This window comes from Chiloscyllium plagiosum, unplaced genomic scaffold, assembly GCF_037043375.1.
Source record: "Chiloscyllium plagiosum isolate Xiang-an unplaced genomic scaffold, Cpla_swu_hap1 HiC_scaffold_17, whole genome shotgun sequence".
NCBI classification, from domain to species: Eukaryota; Metazoa; Chordata; class Chondrichthyes; order Orectolobiformes; family Hemiscylliidae; genus Chiloscyllium; species Chiloscyllium plagiosum.
The window spans coordinates 31,059,618-31,077,735 of record NW_028270155.1 but is presented as its reverse complement, the minus strand read 5'-3'; the positions used below and the strand labels follow the sequence as shown (position 1 = coordinate 31,077,735).

General features: G+C 41.5%; 1 protein-coding gene across 2 annotated transcripts; it reads right to left on the bottom strand.

Annotated features, from left to right (window-relative positions):
• Positions 1–277: 277 nt before the first annotated feature.
• On the bottom strand, positions 278–14,949 carry dhodh (dihydroorotate dehydrogenase). Of its 2 annotated transcripts, XR_015759936.1 has the most exons (10): positions 14,914–14,949; positions 13,210–13,422; positions 11,688–11,887; positions 8,962–9,044; positions 5,858–6,045; positions 4,731–4,844; positions 4,227–4,380; positions 1,973–2,132; positions 1,443–1,612; positions 278–612 (listed from the first exon to the last, which is right to left on the bottom strand). XR_015759936.1 is itself a non-coding variant. In XM_043706729.2 (9 exons), the coding sequence occupies exons 1-9, from the start codon at positions 14,932–14,934 to the stop codon at positions 558–560; spliced, it is 1,188 nt and encodes a 395-aa protein (XP_043562664.1). In that variant the 5' UTR covers positions 14,935–14,949; the 3' UTR covers positions 278–557. The 2 variants fall into 2 exon arrangements, 1 of the variants encoding a protein (XP_043562664.1); XM_043706729.2 differs by lacking the exon at positions 1,443–1,612.
• Positions 14,950–18,118: the final 3,169 nt, after the last annotated feature.

Below are 18,118 nucleotides of genomic sequence, written 5' to 3'. Positions count from 1 at the left end.
ACAGAGGGTGGTATGTATATGGAATGAGCTGCAGAGGAAGTGATGGAGGCTGGTACAATTGCAACATTTAAAAGGCATCTGGATGGGTATTTGAATAGGAAGGGTTTGGAGGGATATGGGTGGGGTGCTGGGAGGTAGGACTAGATTGGGTTGGGGTATCTAGTCAGCATGGATGAGTTGGACCGAAGGGTCTGTTTCTGTGCTGTACATCTTTATGATTCTATGAATCTCTGGGTGAGGATGCAATACTTATACTGTTAATTTATCTTTGACAAACTTTGCTCACTAAAATCCCATTTCTTTATTTTATCACTCCATGGATTGTCTGTCAAACCAATCACATTAACTGGTACAAAACTTCAGCTGCTTGTGATCCCCAAGGGATATTCTTCTGTGAAGCTGCGAGGTCTTCTCATTCTGATGAAAGACATCAGTTATCACCTTGAGTTCATCAGGGCCTAACCCATTGTAGTTGCCCTGCAACTACACAGTCGCTGTTGTGACTGCAGCAACAAGCCCATCTTGAACACTGTAATGTGTACTGGCAATTGTATCTCTCACGACCTGTGATCTGCACCCACTGCTTCAGCAATACTGGAAAATCCTTGTTCCCTACAAAGAAAAAACATTGAATTACAATTGAGACCTTGCTCACAGAAACAGAAAGAAATAGCTCCCTCTTAGTGTGATAGCACAGCAATAATTTCAATCACAAGAGACTGACATGCGAAAACAGAACTGCCACTGAATTCATTTTCAATTATATGACACAATTACTCTGATAGAAATGTTATTATTTAAATACTGGACTTAGAACATAGAACATAGAAGAATACAGCGCAGTACAGGCCCTTCGGCCCTCGATGTTGCGCCGATCCAAGCCCACCTAACCTACACTAGCCCACTATCCTCCATATGCCTATCCAATGCCCGCTTAAATGCCCATAATGAGGGAGAGTCCACCACTGCTACTGGCAGGGCATTCCATGAACTCACGACTCGCTGAGTAAAGAACCTACCCCTAACATCTGTCCTATACCTACCCCCCCTTAATTTAAAGCTATGCCCCCTTGTAATAGCTGACTCCATACGTGGAAAAAGATTCTCACTGTCGACCCTATCTAAACCCCTAATCATCTTATACACCTCTATCAAGTCACCCCTAAACCTTCTTTTCTCCAATGAAAACAACCCCAAGTGCCTCAGCCTTTTCTCATACGATCTTTCTACCATACCAGGCAACATCCTGGTAAACCTCCTCTGCACCCGTTCCAGTGCCTCCACATCCTTCCTATAGTATGACGACCAAAACTGCACACAATACTCCAGATGTGCCGCACCAGAGTCTTATACAACTGCAACATGACCTCAGTACTCCGGAACTCAATTCCTCTACCAATAAAAGCCAGTACGCCATATGCCTTCTTCACCGCACTATTTACCTGGGTGGCAACTTTCAAAGATTTGTGTACATGGACACCAAGATCCCTCTGCTCATCCGCACTACCACACTGCTGCTCTATACCGCCTCCATAGAGACGATTCCTCAAAGGCAGGGAGGTAGGGACATCAGGCTGAATTCAATGGCAAGTGTGTTGCTATGATATCTGTCCTGCAATGTGGGCAGAGGATTGATTATTCAGTGAGACAATCCACATCGTACCATCCACTGTACTGTCTAACGCCTAGTTATGTTATTGGCATGGTGCTGGAATTATACTGATATCGCTTTTATAGCGGTGAGTGACAACAGATTTTAAATGGGACTCGAATGTGACCTGCTCCACCAGGTTCAATGGATTTTGCTCTTTAACAAGTTTTCATTCTCTGAAAATGTACTTCCCCACATGTAGGAATATCATCCCATTCAATCAACACTGCAAGCCAAAAACAAAGTGTTTATGAAACACCCTGCTGTCAATGAATGCGCTACTGAATAGAAAGCATAATTGGATGAGTAAAGCACACTTACTTTAACAGCTGCTCTAGTTCACGTTTGATTTTGTTCACCACAGGGGGTCCTTGATAAACGAAGGCTGTGTACAACTGAATCAAAGTGGCTCCTGCTCGGATCTTTTGAAGGGCATCAGCTCCATTGCTGATGCCACCCACTCCTATAATAGGGATTCTTCCTGCACAAGCAAGCACAACAACTAAATTCATTAAATGTGACTTGTACTAGAGGGGCATGGATCACACTGGCAATACTTCAGCCTCAGCAGGATCTTTTACTATTTGGAATATACATAAATTCAACACAAAATGAAATAAAACCAAAGAACTATGGAGACTGAAAATCTGAAATGAAAAAAAGTTGCTGGAGAAACTCAACAGGTCTGGCAGCATCTGTGGTGAGAAAGCAGAGTTAACATTTCCACTCCAGTGACCATGTTGTTTCTGCTTTCTCTGCGTAGTTGCTGCCAGATGTGTTGAGTTTCTCCAACAATTTCTGGTTTTGTTGCAAGTTTAATAAAACAGGGCAAGAATCTCAATTATATTATGATCAGTAAATGGATTTTGTGTATGCTTGTATAATAAAAATAAAGGAACTAAAGAATTAAAGCGTTCATTCATTAAATAGCTGAACTAATATAGACCAGAAAGGACCTGTGTGCTACCTTTTATCAATATATTCTAGATCACCCCAATGTCGCATTCCCATTCTATACCCATCTCCCCAATGTCATTAGTTACTAGAAATCTATCAATTTCTGTCTTGAAGTTAAAAAGTTCCTTCTCATCTCAATGCTAAATGGCCTGCCTTTTATTCTGAGTCTGTATCCCCTGCTTCTAGATCCCATAACTGGGGGTGGGGTGGGGATGGGGAGGAGGAGGGGGAAACCATGCTTTCTGCATCTATTCTGCCTATCACTTTAAAGACCAGCTGTCTTCTAAACTTTGCTCTACTCAATCTTTCCTCATTGGACAGTCCCACCATCCCAGGGAGTAGTCTGGTGAACCTTCAATGCACTCAGTCTGTGGGTATATCTGTCACACATGAGACCAGGCAGGTATGTCTAACTAGAGTTCTATATTATTAAACACAGACTTTTTTGCTCCTGTAATTGCTCTCTCTTTGCTGACTGAATTATCTAAAAGGAGTTACAATTGTTTTTTTGCCCTGGATTTGGAGAGGGCAAATCTGATTCCTCATCACAATAGAGCACCTTATTGGAAATATGTGTGGGCAAGACTGGTTCTGATACCCAGTGGTTAAAGCCACTGATCACACTGTCAATAGCCATTTCAGCAAACTACTGGAGGACACCTAGCGGCTGTCAAACGTTATCCCAGAGAAGAGGACAAAGTCAAATATTTATTGCATCAATCCGATGCTATTCCACTGTACAATAATCCTTTTTGTAACTCCACCATCCTTGTGCCTCTTCATGTCTTAGTGAGAGCCACGGGATTGTGTCCAAATGGTGAGAAATCTTTACATAATTTCATGAATCTGGAGATGTGGATGGTGAGTTCAAACTTTTAATCATGAACCTTGCTCAAGTTGAATGCAGCAACACGGACCTTTTGCTTTTGGTTAGACTTTACAAAGACACTGGAAGTGAAAGGACAATTTAAATGAAGGCCGTGTCCAACCTGATGCAACAGTAAAAGTGACCAATATCACTTTACATCCCGGGGTGGAGGACAAGGCGCTGAGGTCCCGGAGTGGGGTTCCCACAAAAAAAATGGAAATTTAGCTGAAGAAATGAACTAAGTGGGCAGTGTCACTGAGGTGCACCTTAAATAAAAATATCTAGAGGGATGCAGAAACATATATGGAGGTTCTACTAGCTAATGATTATTGTTTCACAGCAACATGCTTTACTCCTCCAATTTTAATTCAACTGCCTTCACAGTCCATTTTGAAGTACAGAGGGCACAAAGTAAAGCATGCTGCCCTGAAACAATAATGTCTAGTTAGCTTGTAGATCTTCCATATATAATACTACATCACTGTAGATTTCTCAAGGCTCATTTCAGTTTAAAATAGTGATGTGACATAGCCAATTTAGTTCATTAACTTGGCTAAATTTCCATTTAAATCAAAGTTCCTTTTAAAAAATATCTTGAGAAAATCTGTTTGCTGTAATGGGTAAATTTTCTGCCTTTTTGCCCAGTGTTGTGTCAGTGAAGCCTCCCAATATTACGCCTCCTGTGCCCAATATTGAATTTGAACTCTCAGTCACTGATGCCATTTGTGATTCAATGTGGCTGAATAATACCTTTGGTTAGTGAATACATCTCATTCACAGTCTGTGTTGACATTTCCTTCAGTGGTGCTCCACTCAAGCCCCCAGATTGAGCCTGTTGTGGGTCTTGAAGAGACTGCGGCCTGCTGACTGTAGTGTTTGTCACAATGAGACCATCAACTCCCAGCTGCAATTTGGAACAGCAATACATCAAGTGGAAAATTACACATGGGAACGAGAATAATGCAGTGACTCAACAGATTCATGCCCTTTCACTGGCTTACCATATCTTATAAAGATAGAGAGGAAGAAAACATGCAAATCTAGCCTCACAGTCTGAATTCTAAAAGACAAGATCTGTCTCGACAACACACCCAGAACAAGGGCTGATTACCTCCTCTGGGTTTCCTGCTCCAGCCCGTGAAATGGAAAGCTCATCTCATCCTAGCCCAATTCAGGGAGCGGACTGGTTTATTTCTACGAATTCAGATCCATGATCAGGTTATAGGTGCAAGCTCAATGGCTGCATGTCCTCACCTCCATTACAACACCAGCAATGTCTTTTTTATCTTGAGCTGTCAGATCTGGAGCTATTTTTAAAAGTATAGCTGGCTTCCGGTTGACAGTTAGAGAGTCTCTTTCCTTCAACACCTGGAAAAAATTTTTAGGAAAAGTTGCTAAAAAAAACTTTAACAAGAAGTTATTAAAAAGGTGGAGACGCAGTATCCTAACAGCACAGATAGACCGAGGCACTAAAGAAATGAGAATGCCTAGATTTTCTTTCAAAAATAAAAGTAAGTACATGTTTGCCAACATGAAATAGGAATCAACAATGGGTATGAATAAAGAAAATAATTGTGGATAGATACTTGATTTCTCCTTTAACAACAGAAAATGAAAATAATGCATATATGTTGTATTTTACAATTTCAGGATGTTGAAACATGTTCTACAGAGAATCAAATACTCTGGACATGGTACTGACCAGCTGTCTGTTTAAATGATGTTGGTTGAGGGATAAATACAGGCCAGTGCTAAGACGGAACTCCCTTTATCTTCTTTTAAATGATGCCAAGGGAGCTTTTATGTCTGTACAAGAAAGCAATTGTGGAGTCAGTTTAACATCTCCGACAGAACACCACCCCTTCAATAGGATGTTGGTCTGTCAGATTAGATTCCGCTCTCAAGTTCTGGAGTTGGATTTGAATCCACATGCTCCTGACACTCAGGTAAAGTGCTACCATTGTGCCATGAAATGACAAACAATAAGGGTGGCATGGTTGCTCAGTGGTTGGCATTGCCAGGGACCAAGTTTGATTCCACCCTCAGGGGACTGTCTGTGTGGAATTTGCACATTCTCCCCATGTCTGCATGGGTTTCCTCTGGGTGCTCCAGTTTCCTTTCACAGTTGAAAGATGTGAAGGTTAGATGGATTGGCCAAGCTAAATTGCCCAGCTTGTCCAGGCTGGATGGATTAGCCATGAGAAATGTAGAGCTTTAGGGTAGGGTAGTGGAGTGGGTCTGGGTGGGATGCTCTTCAGAGGGTTGGTGTGGACTCGATGGGCCAAATGGCCTGTTTTCACACTGTAGGGATTCTATGAATCTTTGTTTTGCTTTTAGTGCTTATTGTATACTGCATAAATAAAGGAGAGCTTCTTGCTGACCTTCTCCAACAGAGTCCTCAGCTCCTTCTTGCTCTGAAGCGCTCTCAAACCTGGGGTGTTGGGACTGGACAGATTCACAACCAGATAGTCAGCTAATGGACCCAGCTGCTGGACCCCTTTCACATAGTCAGCCGCAGCATCTTGAGATAGCTTATTCTTCCCGAGATTTATACCCAAAGGTCTCCCCACTACCGAAACAAAAAATAATTCACATGTTTAGAAGAATATTCCAACAGAATATATTTGACAGATATTACACAGAGTTTGACAGAAAGGAGAAATATTACTCAGCATTAATTAAACCAAAAAAACCCATAGAACTGCAGATGCTGGAAATCAGAATCAAAGACAGAAATTGCTGGAAAAAACTCAGCAAGTCTGCCAGCCTCTGTGGAAAGAAACAGTTAAGTTGTTCTGAAGGAGGGTCATTGGGACAAAATGTTATCTCTGCTTTTTCTCCACAGGATGCTGCCAGAGGTTTTCCAACAATTTCTGTTTTGTTTGTGACAACTGGAATTAAACTGTTTTTACATCTTCAAAGACAAGGAAATTGGTCAAGTTTCTCCAGCGATTATTTTATAATTTTTTCCCACTGCAGATGTCCTGGAACCAATGCCTGTGTTCAGATTCCAGATGATAAAGTTGTGAAGGGTGGACTGCATGAGGATTACAGAATGGCACTGATTGGAACCTGAACCAACTGGCTTTGCAGAAGCATTAAAATCCAATTTAAACAACAATAAATGAAATGGCTTTTACATAAGGCCTCTCACACCTTCAAGATATCTTAAGAAGTTTTATAATCAGTGTGAATTAATTTCAAAATGCAATCACTGTTGTTTTGCAGAAAATAGCATCCAGTATCACAATTGTGCAAATACAATGCTCTGGTGATCTTGACTGAGGGATAAATTGTGTAAGACACAAGGACAACTCATACTCCTTTTCTTGACTCATTGCCACGGGAATGATTAACATCCACTTGAACATACAAATGAGCTTTGGTGCAAAATCTAATCTGAATTAGCAATATGTTAAAAGATTGTGGGAGAGGGCTGAATGTGGACTTGAGGCTTTGATCAGCCATGATCATATTAAATGATGGAGCAGGCTTGAGGGGCTGAATTGCTTACTCCTGTTCCTTGTTCTATGGAATTCAAAAAGTCAATAAACTGCACTTCAGATGAGTTCAACTCAATTTCCATCAATAAAACCAGGAAATACTGGAGAAACTCAGCACATCTGGCAGTGCAACATTCCCATAGTACTGCACCGCAATGATCAGCCCAGGCATGGTGAGAGGAGGCTTTAATCCAAGGCAAATGTACAGTATTTAGGCTAAGGGATGGCAGATTTAAAAACAGAGATAAACATAGAACAGTACAGCACAGGAACAAGCCCCTCGGCCCACAATGTCTATGCCGACCATGATGTTATTCTAAACCAACCCCATCTGCCTGCTGAATGTTTGGATAGTGAGGAATGATATTAAAGGATACAGTGGGATAAAGGTCAGCTGGAATGCTGGGTGGAGAAAGAGTAGGTGGAATTTAATCTGGACAAGTGTGTGTGGTGATGTATTTTGGGAGGTCAAATGTGAGATGAAAGTACACAGTAAATGGCCACATCCTTAAGAGCTTTGACATGCTGAGGGATTTTGGTGTCGAAATCCTTAGTTCCCTGAAAGTAGTAACACAAGTGGATATGGTGGTAAAGAAGGCACACAGAATGCTTGATTTCATCAGTCGGGCATTAAATAGAAATAGTTTGCAAGTCATGTTGCAGCTATATAAGAATTTGGTCGGGTCACGTTTGGAGAACTGCGTGCAGTTCTGGTTGCCACACTATTGGAAGGATGTGGAGGCTTTGAAGAGGGTGCAGAAGAGGTTACCAGGACGTAGTCTGGATTGGAGGGTATTAGCTAAAAAGGAGAGGTCGGATAAACCTACATTGAATTATTTCTCTCAAAGGGCCGGGAACCTGTGAAATTCACTGCCTCAGCTTGCAGTGGACTACAGAACATTGAATAAATTTTATGAGGAGATAGATAGATTTTTAATTAGCAATGTGTTAAAAGATTGTGGGAGAGGGCTGAATGTGAACTTGAGGCTGTGATCAGCCATGATCATATTAAATGATGGAGCAGGCTTGAGGGGCTGAATTGCTTACTCCTGTTCCTTGTTCTATGGAATTCAAAAAGTCAATAAACTGCACTTCAGATGAGTTCAGAACATCCCAACTCAATTCCCATCAATAAAACCAGGAAATACTGGAGAAACTCAGCAAGGCTGGCAGCAGCTGTGGACAGAGAAACAAGAGTCAACACTTGGGAGTCCGATATGACTTCTTCAGAATTGAAAGGATGGGTTCTGAAGAAAGCTCATACTAGCCTCAAAACATTAACTCTTTCTCTCTTCACAGATGCTACCAGGCCTGCTGAGTTTCTCCAGCACTGCATATTTATACTTCAGCATTGCTTTTGTTATACTGATGACCATCAATGTTGGCACATCATGTATTAAACATTTTCAAAAACAATTAATTGACATTTAGCTGTCTCATTTGGCAAGTTGAAAATTTAGACAGTTATAAAGTTAACAAGGATGCTTTCAAATACCAACAGAATGCTGAAAACATTCAGCAGGTTAGGCTGCCCATGTTGAAGGATGGAAACATGCATTAATGTTTCAAGTTAATGATCTTTCAATTCTGAAAAGTGTACAGTCTGAAACATTAACTTGATTGTTTCTCTCCTCAGACTGGAATTGAGCTGGCGAGAATTTCAAGTATTTGCAGTTGTGTTAGCTCTGCAACTTTTGTAGTTAGGATTTCCTTTAGGTATTGCGTAAAAAAAGCTCAGTCTGGTGCCACCATGTGGCAAGACACGGTATTACAGCCAAGGCAGTTTTTTCCAATGGTCCGAGTTTGCACCTTTAGAAGAGATAAACGTGTATTGTGCACAGACTAAGTAGAGGAATAAAGCTGAAAAGAATTTGTGTCAAAACAAAACAGAATAAACTGAAACAATAAAGTGAAGCAGGTTTGATAAACAATACAGCACATCCACTGGATTCAAACATCTGTTACCTTACCAAACATCTTACCTTTTGTAAGCTGTTCCTGGGTTTCTGACCGAGCTTGAAGCCTCTGCTGTACAGCAATAGAACCATGACTATTAAAACCATATCTGTATTAAAGAAAAACACGTTCAAAAAGGCATCTTCTAAAAAATAATGAAGTGATTCTTAATGCTACACCAAAATTGGAGGTGTAGTGGACAGTGAAGAAGGTTACCTCAGATTACAACTGGATCTTGTTCAAATGAGCCAATGCACTGAGAAGTGGCAGATGGAGTTTAATTCAGATAAATGTGAGGTGCTGTATTTTGGGAAAGCAAATCTTAGCAGGACTTATACACTTAAGGGTAAGGTCCTAGGGAGTGTTGCTGAACAAAGAGACCTTGGAGTGCAGGTTCATAGCTCCTTGAAAGTGGAGTCACAGGTAGATAGGATAGTGAAGAAGGCGTTTGGTATGCTTTCCTTTATTGGTCAGAGTATTGAGTACAGGAGTTGGGAGGTCATGTTGCGGCTGTACAGGACATTGGTTAGGCCACTGTTGCAATATTGCGTGCAATTCTGGTCACCTTCCTATCAGAAAGATGTTGTGAAACTTGAAAGGGTTCAGAAAAGATTTACAAGGATGTTGCCAGAGTTGGAGGATCTGAGCTATAAGGAGAGGTTGAATAGGTTGGGGCTGTTTTCCCTGGAGTGTCAGAGGTTGAGGGGTGACCTTTATAGAGGTTTGTTAAATCATGAGGGGCATGGATAGGATAAATAGACAAAGTCTTTTCCCTGGGGTGGGGGAGTCCGGAACTAGAGGGCATAGGTATAGGGTGAGAGGGGAAAGATATAAAAGAGACAGTCCCAGCAACAACTGAATAATTCCCCACTCTCAGCATTGTATCTGGTGATATTACACAACGCAACTAACTGCAATATAAATCACTTGTGGATGCCAGGTGTTTCTATTGCCCTGGTATGCCACCAGCATAAATCCACATGTTTACAGAATCAGGAATGGAATTCAGGTTGCTACATAAAACTAGCAATCATTGACCTCAAACCCTGAATGATCACAGTGAAATGCACCTTTTTGGGTCTTCCTTTGCTTGCTGCATGCTGTCCTCAGATCAAAAGCAGAAAGGTGTTAGGGACAAGGACCAGTTTCTGCCAGCTTTGGAATGAGTGCGTCATCTCAGCCTTCAGCTTATTGAGTGAGATGAAATAAAGTGGGAGGAGGAACAAGTGAAGTACCATCATCAATACTGACTAGTCCCTTCAAAATTAAAACATTGACTGAAAATGTTCTCAATGTGCATAACATCAGTTGTCAAACACATTGATGAATCTACCTCATCACCATCTCTTTGCTCACCTCCTGCACTGTAACGAAATTATGAGGCTGTATATCTGAGATCCGTACTTGTTAAGCAGAAACCTTCTCCAAGTAAACATGGAGAAGACTGAAGCCATTAGGCTTCGATTTTCATTGTTCCTTAACGACTGACTCCATCCTTCACATTGGCATCAGATGGAGGCTGAATCGGACTGTTCACAGACTTGGTGCAATATCTCACTCCATGGTTTCCAACCACATCTACATATCACCACAAAAACCATCCATTCCATAGTTATATCATTGTCAGACTTCATCTGTCTCAGCTCATCACCAGCAGGGGTAAGTCATATGGCCCTTTGAGAACTGCTCCACCTTTCAATTCGTTTGTGGTTGATCTAGTTGTGCTCTCCACCACTTTCCTGTCTACTTTTTGCTCCAGTCGGTAACTCCTTGACTCCCCTCTCTATCAAAAGTTGGCTTAATCTAACCTTAAATAAGTTTGATGACACAGCCTCCACTACTTTCAGGGGAGGAGGATTCAACAGGTTAATGACTGTCTAAGAAAAAAATTCTCATCTCTATTTTAAAGAGAGAGCTTTTAAGTTTTAAACAGTGTTCCCTAGTTCTGATCTCCACCATGACAGGGAACTACTCCCTTTCAGGGTCTTATATATTTCAATTATTTCACCTTTTATTTTTCTAGATTCCTGCTGCTGGGAAGCCTACTCCAGATATTTGTTAACTCTACACTTGACGCTTCTAACTCACATCTTCCACGTTCTACTTCTGACCCAAATTTCTTCAGCCCATGCCTTTATTCACACCGAAGACTGCTCCACTATCATTTCTGTGTTTGCTAATCTACAATACCTAATCAAGCAATGTCCTGATTTTAAGTTTCTTATTTACAAATTCAATTCCTTGCACTGCCCTATCTCTGTAACCTCCTCCAGCAGATAGCTCTCCTCAGCTCTCTGCTTTCTTGAGCTTCCCATAATATGATCACTCTAGCAATTGTGACATGCTTCAGGATCCCTAAGCTCTGGAATTTCTCTCTTAAATCTTTCCACCTCCCTTGTTGTCCATCAGATACAACTTAAAACCTATCTCTTTGACCAAGCTTATGGCTATCTGCCCAAAAATGACATTATGTGACTCTGCATCAAAATTTGTTTGAGAAATCTATTCTGAAGTGGTTTCGAATGTGTTGTTATTTTAAAAGATGCTACGTAAATACAAGTTGTTGATGTTGAGTAATGTGTATTGTTTAATGTATTCCTGTGTGGTATAATGAAGAGATTGACCTTTAAAAGCGGTTTCACTTTGAGGTGAAATTTAAGCACCTACAACAGGTTGCTGTCACTCATACTTACACCAAAATATTTTCTGTTAACTATAAAACAAGAATTTATACTTACAGCCCTTAGCTTACCTGTTGATAACAGCCTGATCAGACGCCAGTCTGAAGACCCTGGGTTTGGGATTTCCATCCTGGGGTTGTGGAGTGACACTTCCCACCTCTACAAATCCGAATCCCAGCCTGTAAAGACCATCAACTGCCTCCCCATGTTTGTCGAACCCGGCTGCAATTCCCACTGGGTTCTTGAACTTTTGGCCAAACACAGTGACCTCCTGAAATAGGTCGGGGATCACCAGTGAATAAGGCAAACAATCAACAATAACCAGTGAGAGCTATTCCACACGCTCAGCGATGTCAATCCTCCAATATTATCCTAGGGCCACCCGAATTAATCTCACGTTTATTTCTACGCGTTACACAGGAGAAGCATCACTCAACATTAGAAATATGTTTTTTTTCTCCCCAACTTTCTTGAACACTTTAATTTTTAATTATAAAAATATTAGATAGGGAAATGGCTGTTTTTTTAGCAGAGGTTTGGTGGGTAGTGGAGAGAACTTCAGTAACAATTTGAGAGTTGCAAAACCTACATAGAGTTATTTTTTCAGGCATTGTAGGTAGGTTGTGCATCCCAAGAATCATCGCACTCATCACTGTGAGTTTGGGGGCTTTTGAGGGCATTATGTTTGCACTTACTTGACCTCTCCTGCAGTTACTCACAGTCAGGCACATTGGTGGGCTATTGACTCAGAACATCCACAGTATTGTTTTCCTGCAAACTAGTCACTCTTGCTTTTAAGGATTTCAAAAGTAGTTGGTTGCATTTGAAAATGAAGCTGTTAAGAAGCTGATGGTTTGTATCTGAGCAAGTTCACAGTCAAATCAGAGGGCAGAGCCAAGCAGGTGATCTATCTTTCTTTAAAAGTACTTAAAAAAAAAGGACTGAAGCATTTCTGAAGGTCTTCTCCCACACTATCCCCCTTACCTCACTCTAGAAAAACTTTGAATTTTTTTTAAGAGCAGGAACATTAACATTAGATTCCAATGTGAATTCACCTAAATCTGGTCATTATTTTCGACATTAAAATGCTTGATACATGGTGATACGCATCAATATCACATTAAGCCATTCTGAGACTCTCCATGTTAACTTCCCTTACAGGTCGCGAAAACTCCATATATTTCATAAGTGATATTAACTTCAGAAACACTAATCATATTATGATATTGCATTAGTTTGTACTCTATTATCAACTAAAATTACTGCAATCTGCATCCTTTTATCAGAAAACTTTGGGGACATTTTCTTCCATTTGCTTTATTTTTGTAAGGTAGGCAGTCTTTCTTACTTTCTTCATAGCAAAATAATTGCTGCAAGTACAGAGTAAGGGCAGGGTAATAATATGAAATGCAGCATGGATGCGGATAGTGGAAACATTGAAATATTATGTCCACAGCAAGTTCAAAGTGCTTTATGATGCTAAAAGAAATTATGCATTCACTTCACTTCTTGCACAGATTCAACTGTTCTTTGGGAATGGTCAGGATGGACTTTGTGATGGAGACCTAGATTATGGTTTCATGAAATACTTACCAGGCTGGTGGAGTCCCTACATTTTGCCCATGGGATGAATCCCTTGGAAATAAACCAGATGGCAAGAGTATGTGAGGTTTCTGGATCCACAACCTTCTGCAGAGCAGGCATCAGGTGTCTGGCATAAAACTTCTCATCCCCGATAACAGTACAATACGTGAAAAACAGGCATGTACCACTGCCCAACACACGAACTGCCTCTCTCAAACGTCTCTGTATTGGGGTGAAGCAAAACAACACCAACATTAAAACCAAATCTGGGAATATGTTTACTCCTGCAACCATTCCGAAGTGCTGCAGGTTGGCTTGAAGTACAGCTTCTGGGAAGGACAGCGGGAGCTACTGGCTTTGTGCACAACACGTGCTGATACAGAAAACAGAAGAATGTTGCAAACAGCTTTGGAAGTTTGAGCAGAAAAAGATGACATTTTGGAATAGTCAAACATGGAAGACAACATGGAAGACTGCAATGATGCTTTTTAAATGGCATGAAATGGGGTGGGGGAAAAAAAAAGAGAAAGATTGAGAGAACTGCAGACAGCACGACTCTCTGGGCATGTTCAGATGGTAGAGAGGTGACAGAAGGGAATAAACAGTAAAGGAGCGGCCAAATGCTAGGGATTGGGATGGTGAAGAAGATGCCTCTATTCAAAGGGTTACAGAATGATTTGAGAAAGGGGACAAGGAATACTGAAGATTATTCATCTGGGCACATAGAACCGGCAACGTGACAGTGGTTAGCACTGCTGCCTCACCATGCCGGGGGCCTGGTTTCAATTCCACCCTTGGGTGTCTGTCTGTGTAGAGTTTGCACATTCTCTCTGTGTCTGTGTGGGTTTCCTCCAGGTGCTCTGGTTTCCTTCCACAGTCCAAAGATGTGCAGGTCAGGTGTATTGGTTATGGGAAATTGCCCATAGTGTCCTGGGATGTGCAGGGTGGGTGGATTAGCCATGGGAAATGCAGGGTTATAGGAACAGGGTGGAGGAATGGCTCTGGGTGGGATGCTCTTCAGATGGTCTGTGTGGACTCAATGGGCCGAATGGTCTGCTTCCACACACTATAGAGACTCTATGACATTTTTTCAGGGATTTCTAGTATTTCAGACTTTGCATTGAGAGTTGTCCAGAAGCGCCTTAGAAAATTCACATTTCAAGCCACAGGGGAAATGAGCCAATGAAGGACAACAGGGCACAATTTTAACCCATTCAAAACCCCCGAATTGGTCTGAAAGTCGTGCCCTACACTTATTCCGATACGTCACAATTTTAAAGCAGGCATTCCAAGATTCAGAATCACATTCTCGTTACAATTTTTAAAATTGTAAACGCATTTTGCTGAAGTTGCGTTCAAGAACAGATAAAAATGTAGCGAGAACTTTAAACCCAATCACATGCATTCTTTTATTGATTCACACAATAAAATCTTATTTAATGAGGTTTACTGGATGATATCATGTGGGCATTTTTCTCGGCTGCACTGAAAATTTAACCGAAATTTTAAAAAATAACTTGATAAAAGTTCATGCCCATTTACTTTGTGGCTTGCTGCATTAAGCAGCAGTGTGTAACCCTCTCTCCCCCCATATCCTGGTTGTTATTTATTGTAGCTCCCTCCCATGAGGAGAGTCCGTCAGCGAGTGAGAACACAAGCTGCATAGCCCGAACACATGAAGGAGACATTGTAACACAATGTCGACCCTCCTACCTTCAGTGTACTGCTAGCCATTCTGAAATCCGAGGCAGCCCCTCTGTTTCCTGTACTCCCGGAACAGGCGGAGACACCAGACAGACAGGAAGCCTTGCGGTGGGTGAGACTGCCCTTTGACAGCGGTATTTTGTGTAATAAGTTACTGGTCTATGAGTGGACTGGTTTGTTTCAATAAATACCCCATCACACTGATATCAAACAATTTGTTAAAATGCCAAACTATTGGGAGAACCGTTTGTTGTTAGCTCTAACCTGGCCTAATTTTCTGTGGCTTTCGGATTCTTTTTAAAATATGAGTTATGACATACCTGGAACTAATGAGAGTTCAACCCAGGCTTTTTGGCTCTTAGGGACACTACTACTGCATCACAAGAGTCCAGTCTTATTTTGATTCAAAGCAGGATGTTCTAATCAGTTATCGCTGGTTTAATCAGTATTTTATTCCCCATCCCTTATTGTCCAGAGGGCAGTTAAAAGTCAACTACATTGCTGTGATGATTTAGAGATGCCGGTGTTGGATTAGGGTTGGGTACATGGTACATTGGGAAAACCGAGCAAAGGATATGGCAACGGATGAATGGGCACCGCACAACAATCAACAGGCAGGAGTGTTCCCTCCCAGTTGGGTGTACAAAGTTAAAAATCACACTCACAACCCCCACCCCAGATAACATGCACACAGACAGACAAAGACCCACATGCACACATATATTTTGTGTGGTGAATTTTTTTGTACTTGCAGAGTTACATTGCACTTTGCTCAAAAACTGCATACATTCATGTAGAACTCTGAGCTCAAAAACTGCATGAATTTATGTAAAACTCTGTTATCTCACTTTTTAGATTAGAATCAATCTAAACATCAGGTCATAGACAGAGAACACAGGGGGCTAACACCTTCAACACATTGTCTAGCTATCACCATTGTTAACAGCTAACCCGAGAATGCAACTTTAAAAAAAAGGGTTTTGTGATTTACACATGAAAGAAGTGAAACTATCACTGTATTCTAACATATGAAAGGCTTAACAGACAATCAATTCTTCAATGTATAATTTCAGTTACATCACACTGCAAATTTTTGCTATATATTCTGTGTTACGATCGAGCCCTCCACAATCACCTGATGAAGGAGCGTCGCTCCGAAAGCTAGTGTGCTCCCAATTAAACCTGTTGGACTATAACCTGGTGTTGTGTGATTTTTAACTTTGTACACCCCAATCCAACACCGGCATCTCCAAATCATGACTCCCAGTTGGGTAACACTTCAACGGTCCAGAACATTCGATCTCGGACCTTCGGGTGACCATCCTCCAAGGTGGACTTCGGGACAGGCAGCAGCAAAAAAGTGGCCAAGCAGAGGCTGATAGCTAAGTTCGGTACCCATAGGGAGGGCCTCAACTGGGACCTGGGGTTCATGTCACACTACAGGTGACTACCATTGCACTATACACACACACTCCTATACACACGCGGACACACGTATACACAGACACGCACACAAACACACACATGCACCCCCTCACAGACTTAAGACTTCTACACTCACGTACACACACATATACACTCTGTCTCACACTCACCCCCCACCCCCCCCCAACCCAGACAGACAGACACGGTAATAACAATGACTGCAGATGCTGAAAACCAAATTCTGGATTAGTGGTGCTGGAAGAGCACAGCAGTTCAGGCAGCATCCGAGGGGCAGTAAAATCCCCTCGGATGCTGCCTGAACTGCTGTGCTCTTCCAGCACCACTAATCCAGACAGACAGACATATACACACAAAGACCCACATGCACCCACATACATATACGTTTGTGAGGTGAATTTGTACTTGCAGAGTTGCATTGTACTTTGCTCAAAAACTGCATGTATTCATGTAAAACTCTGTTATCTCACTTTTTAGATTAGAATCAATCTAAACATCATGGCAGAGAACACAGGGACTAACACCTTCAACATATTGTCTAGCTAACACCAATTGTTACAGTTAACCTGAGAATGCAACTTTAAAAAAAAGTTTTGTGATTTACTCATGAAAGAAGTAAAACTATGATGGTATTCGAACAGATGAAAGACTCAACAGACAATCAAGGTATTTTTCAATGTATAATTTCAGTTACATCACACTGTAAACTTTTGCTCTAAATTCTGTGCCTTACACTTGTGCCCTCCACAACCACCTGATGAAGGAGCAGCGCTCCGAAAGCTAGTGCTTCCAATTAAACCTGTTGGACTATAACCTGGTGTCGTGTGATTTTTAACATTGCTGTGAGTCTGTATTAACATGTAGGTCATACCAGGTAAATATGGTAGCTGACCTTCTCTACAGGACTTTAGTGATAGGTTTTTACTGCAACTAGGAGAAAGTGAGGACTGCAGCTGAGGGAGATCCGGGTCGAAAAGTGTATTGATTGTAGTTACACGGTTGTTCCAAGGCCAGCTTTTGGCTTTCAGATTTTCTTTATTTATTCAATTCAAGTTTCACTATCTGCCCTTGTGGGATTTGAACCTTGGTTTCCAGAACATTAACTTGGCATTCTGGATTACCAGCACAGTGACATCAGCACATCATTAAGTAATATTCAACAGAGGTCTGATGGTTGTGGTTCATTAAATTGAAATTTTTAAACAAGCTTGCTAATTTAGTTCTTTTTTCCCTGAAAATCCTGCAATAGTAGCTCAGGATGAGTATCGTAAGGCGGAGAGTTGATAATTGTAGTCATCCTCTCAGTTTCAGCATTCAATAGAGTTTCCAAGCAATATGTGCCCATCTGGTCAATTCAAGATAAAACACAAGATAGAATGGAAACACAACAGATCAGAGAACAAGGCATTTAAACGGGTCCTTCTTCAGACGCAGTAGTGTTTATTGTGAGATAGAGGGGTACTTCAGGGCTGAAAAGAAACAAGGGCACCCTGTACTTGGGTCGGGGCAGACCCGGGCATCCTGGTCAGGAGTAGCACCAGGGCACCCAATTTATGTCCCTGCCCCTGTTTATTTGGGAATAAACTGCACACTGCCACTCATTGGGGATTTACCAAAGCTACACAACTGCTCAACTTTGGTTTCAAATATCGGCAAAAGCCCTAAACCTCAGAGGTGAGGTGAATGTGACTGCTCTGATGTCAAGGCTGCATTTGAAGGAATGTGACATCAAGGACCCCTAACAAAACCCAAGCCAGTGGAAATTAGGGAG

What these genes read in the sequence shown, in the direction of transcription:
- dhodh (XM_043706729.2), bottom strand. Translation starts at nt 14,934, where the DNA reads ATGGCTAGCAGTACACTGAAG. An exon ending in GTAGGGACTCCACCAGCCTG is followed by an intron (nt 11,888 to 13,209) that starts GTAAGTATTTCA and finishes GACCTATTTCAG; the next exon opens with GAGGTCACTGTGTTTGGCCA. An exon ending in GATGTATTCACTAACCAAAG is followed by an intron (nt 2,133 to 4,226) that starts GTATTATTCAGC and finishes TTGCTTGTGCAG; the next exon opens with GAAGAATCCCTATTATAGGA.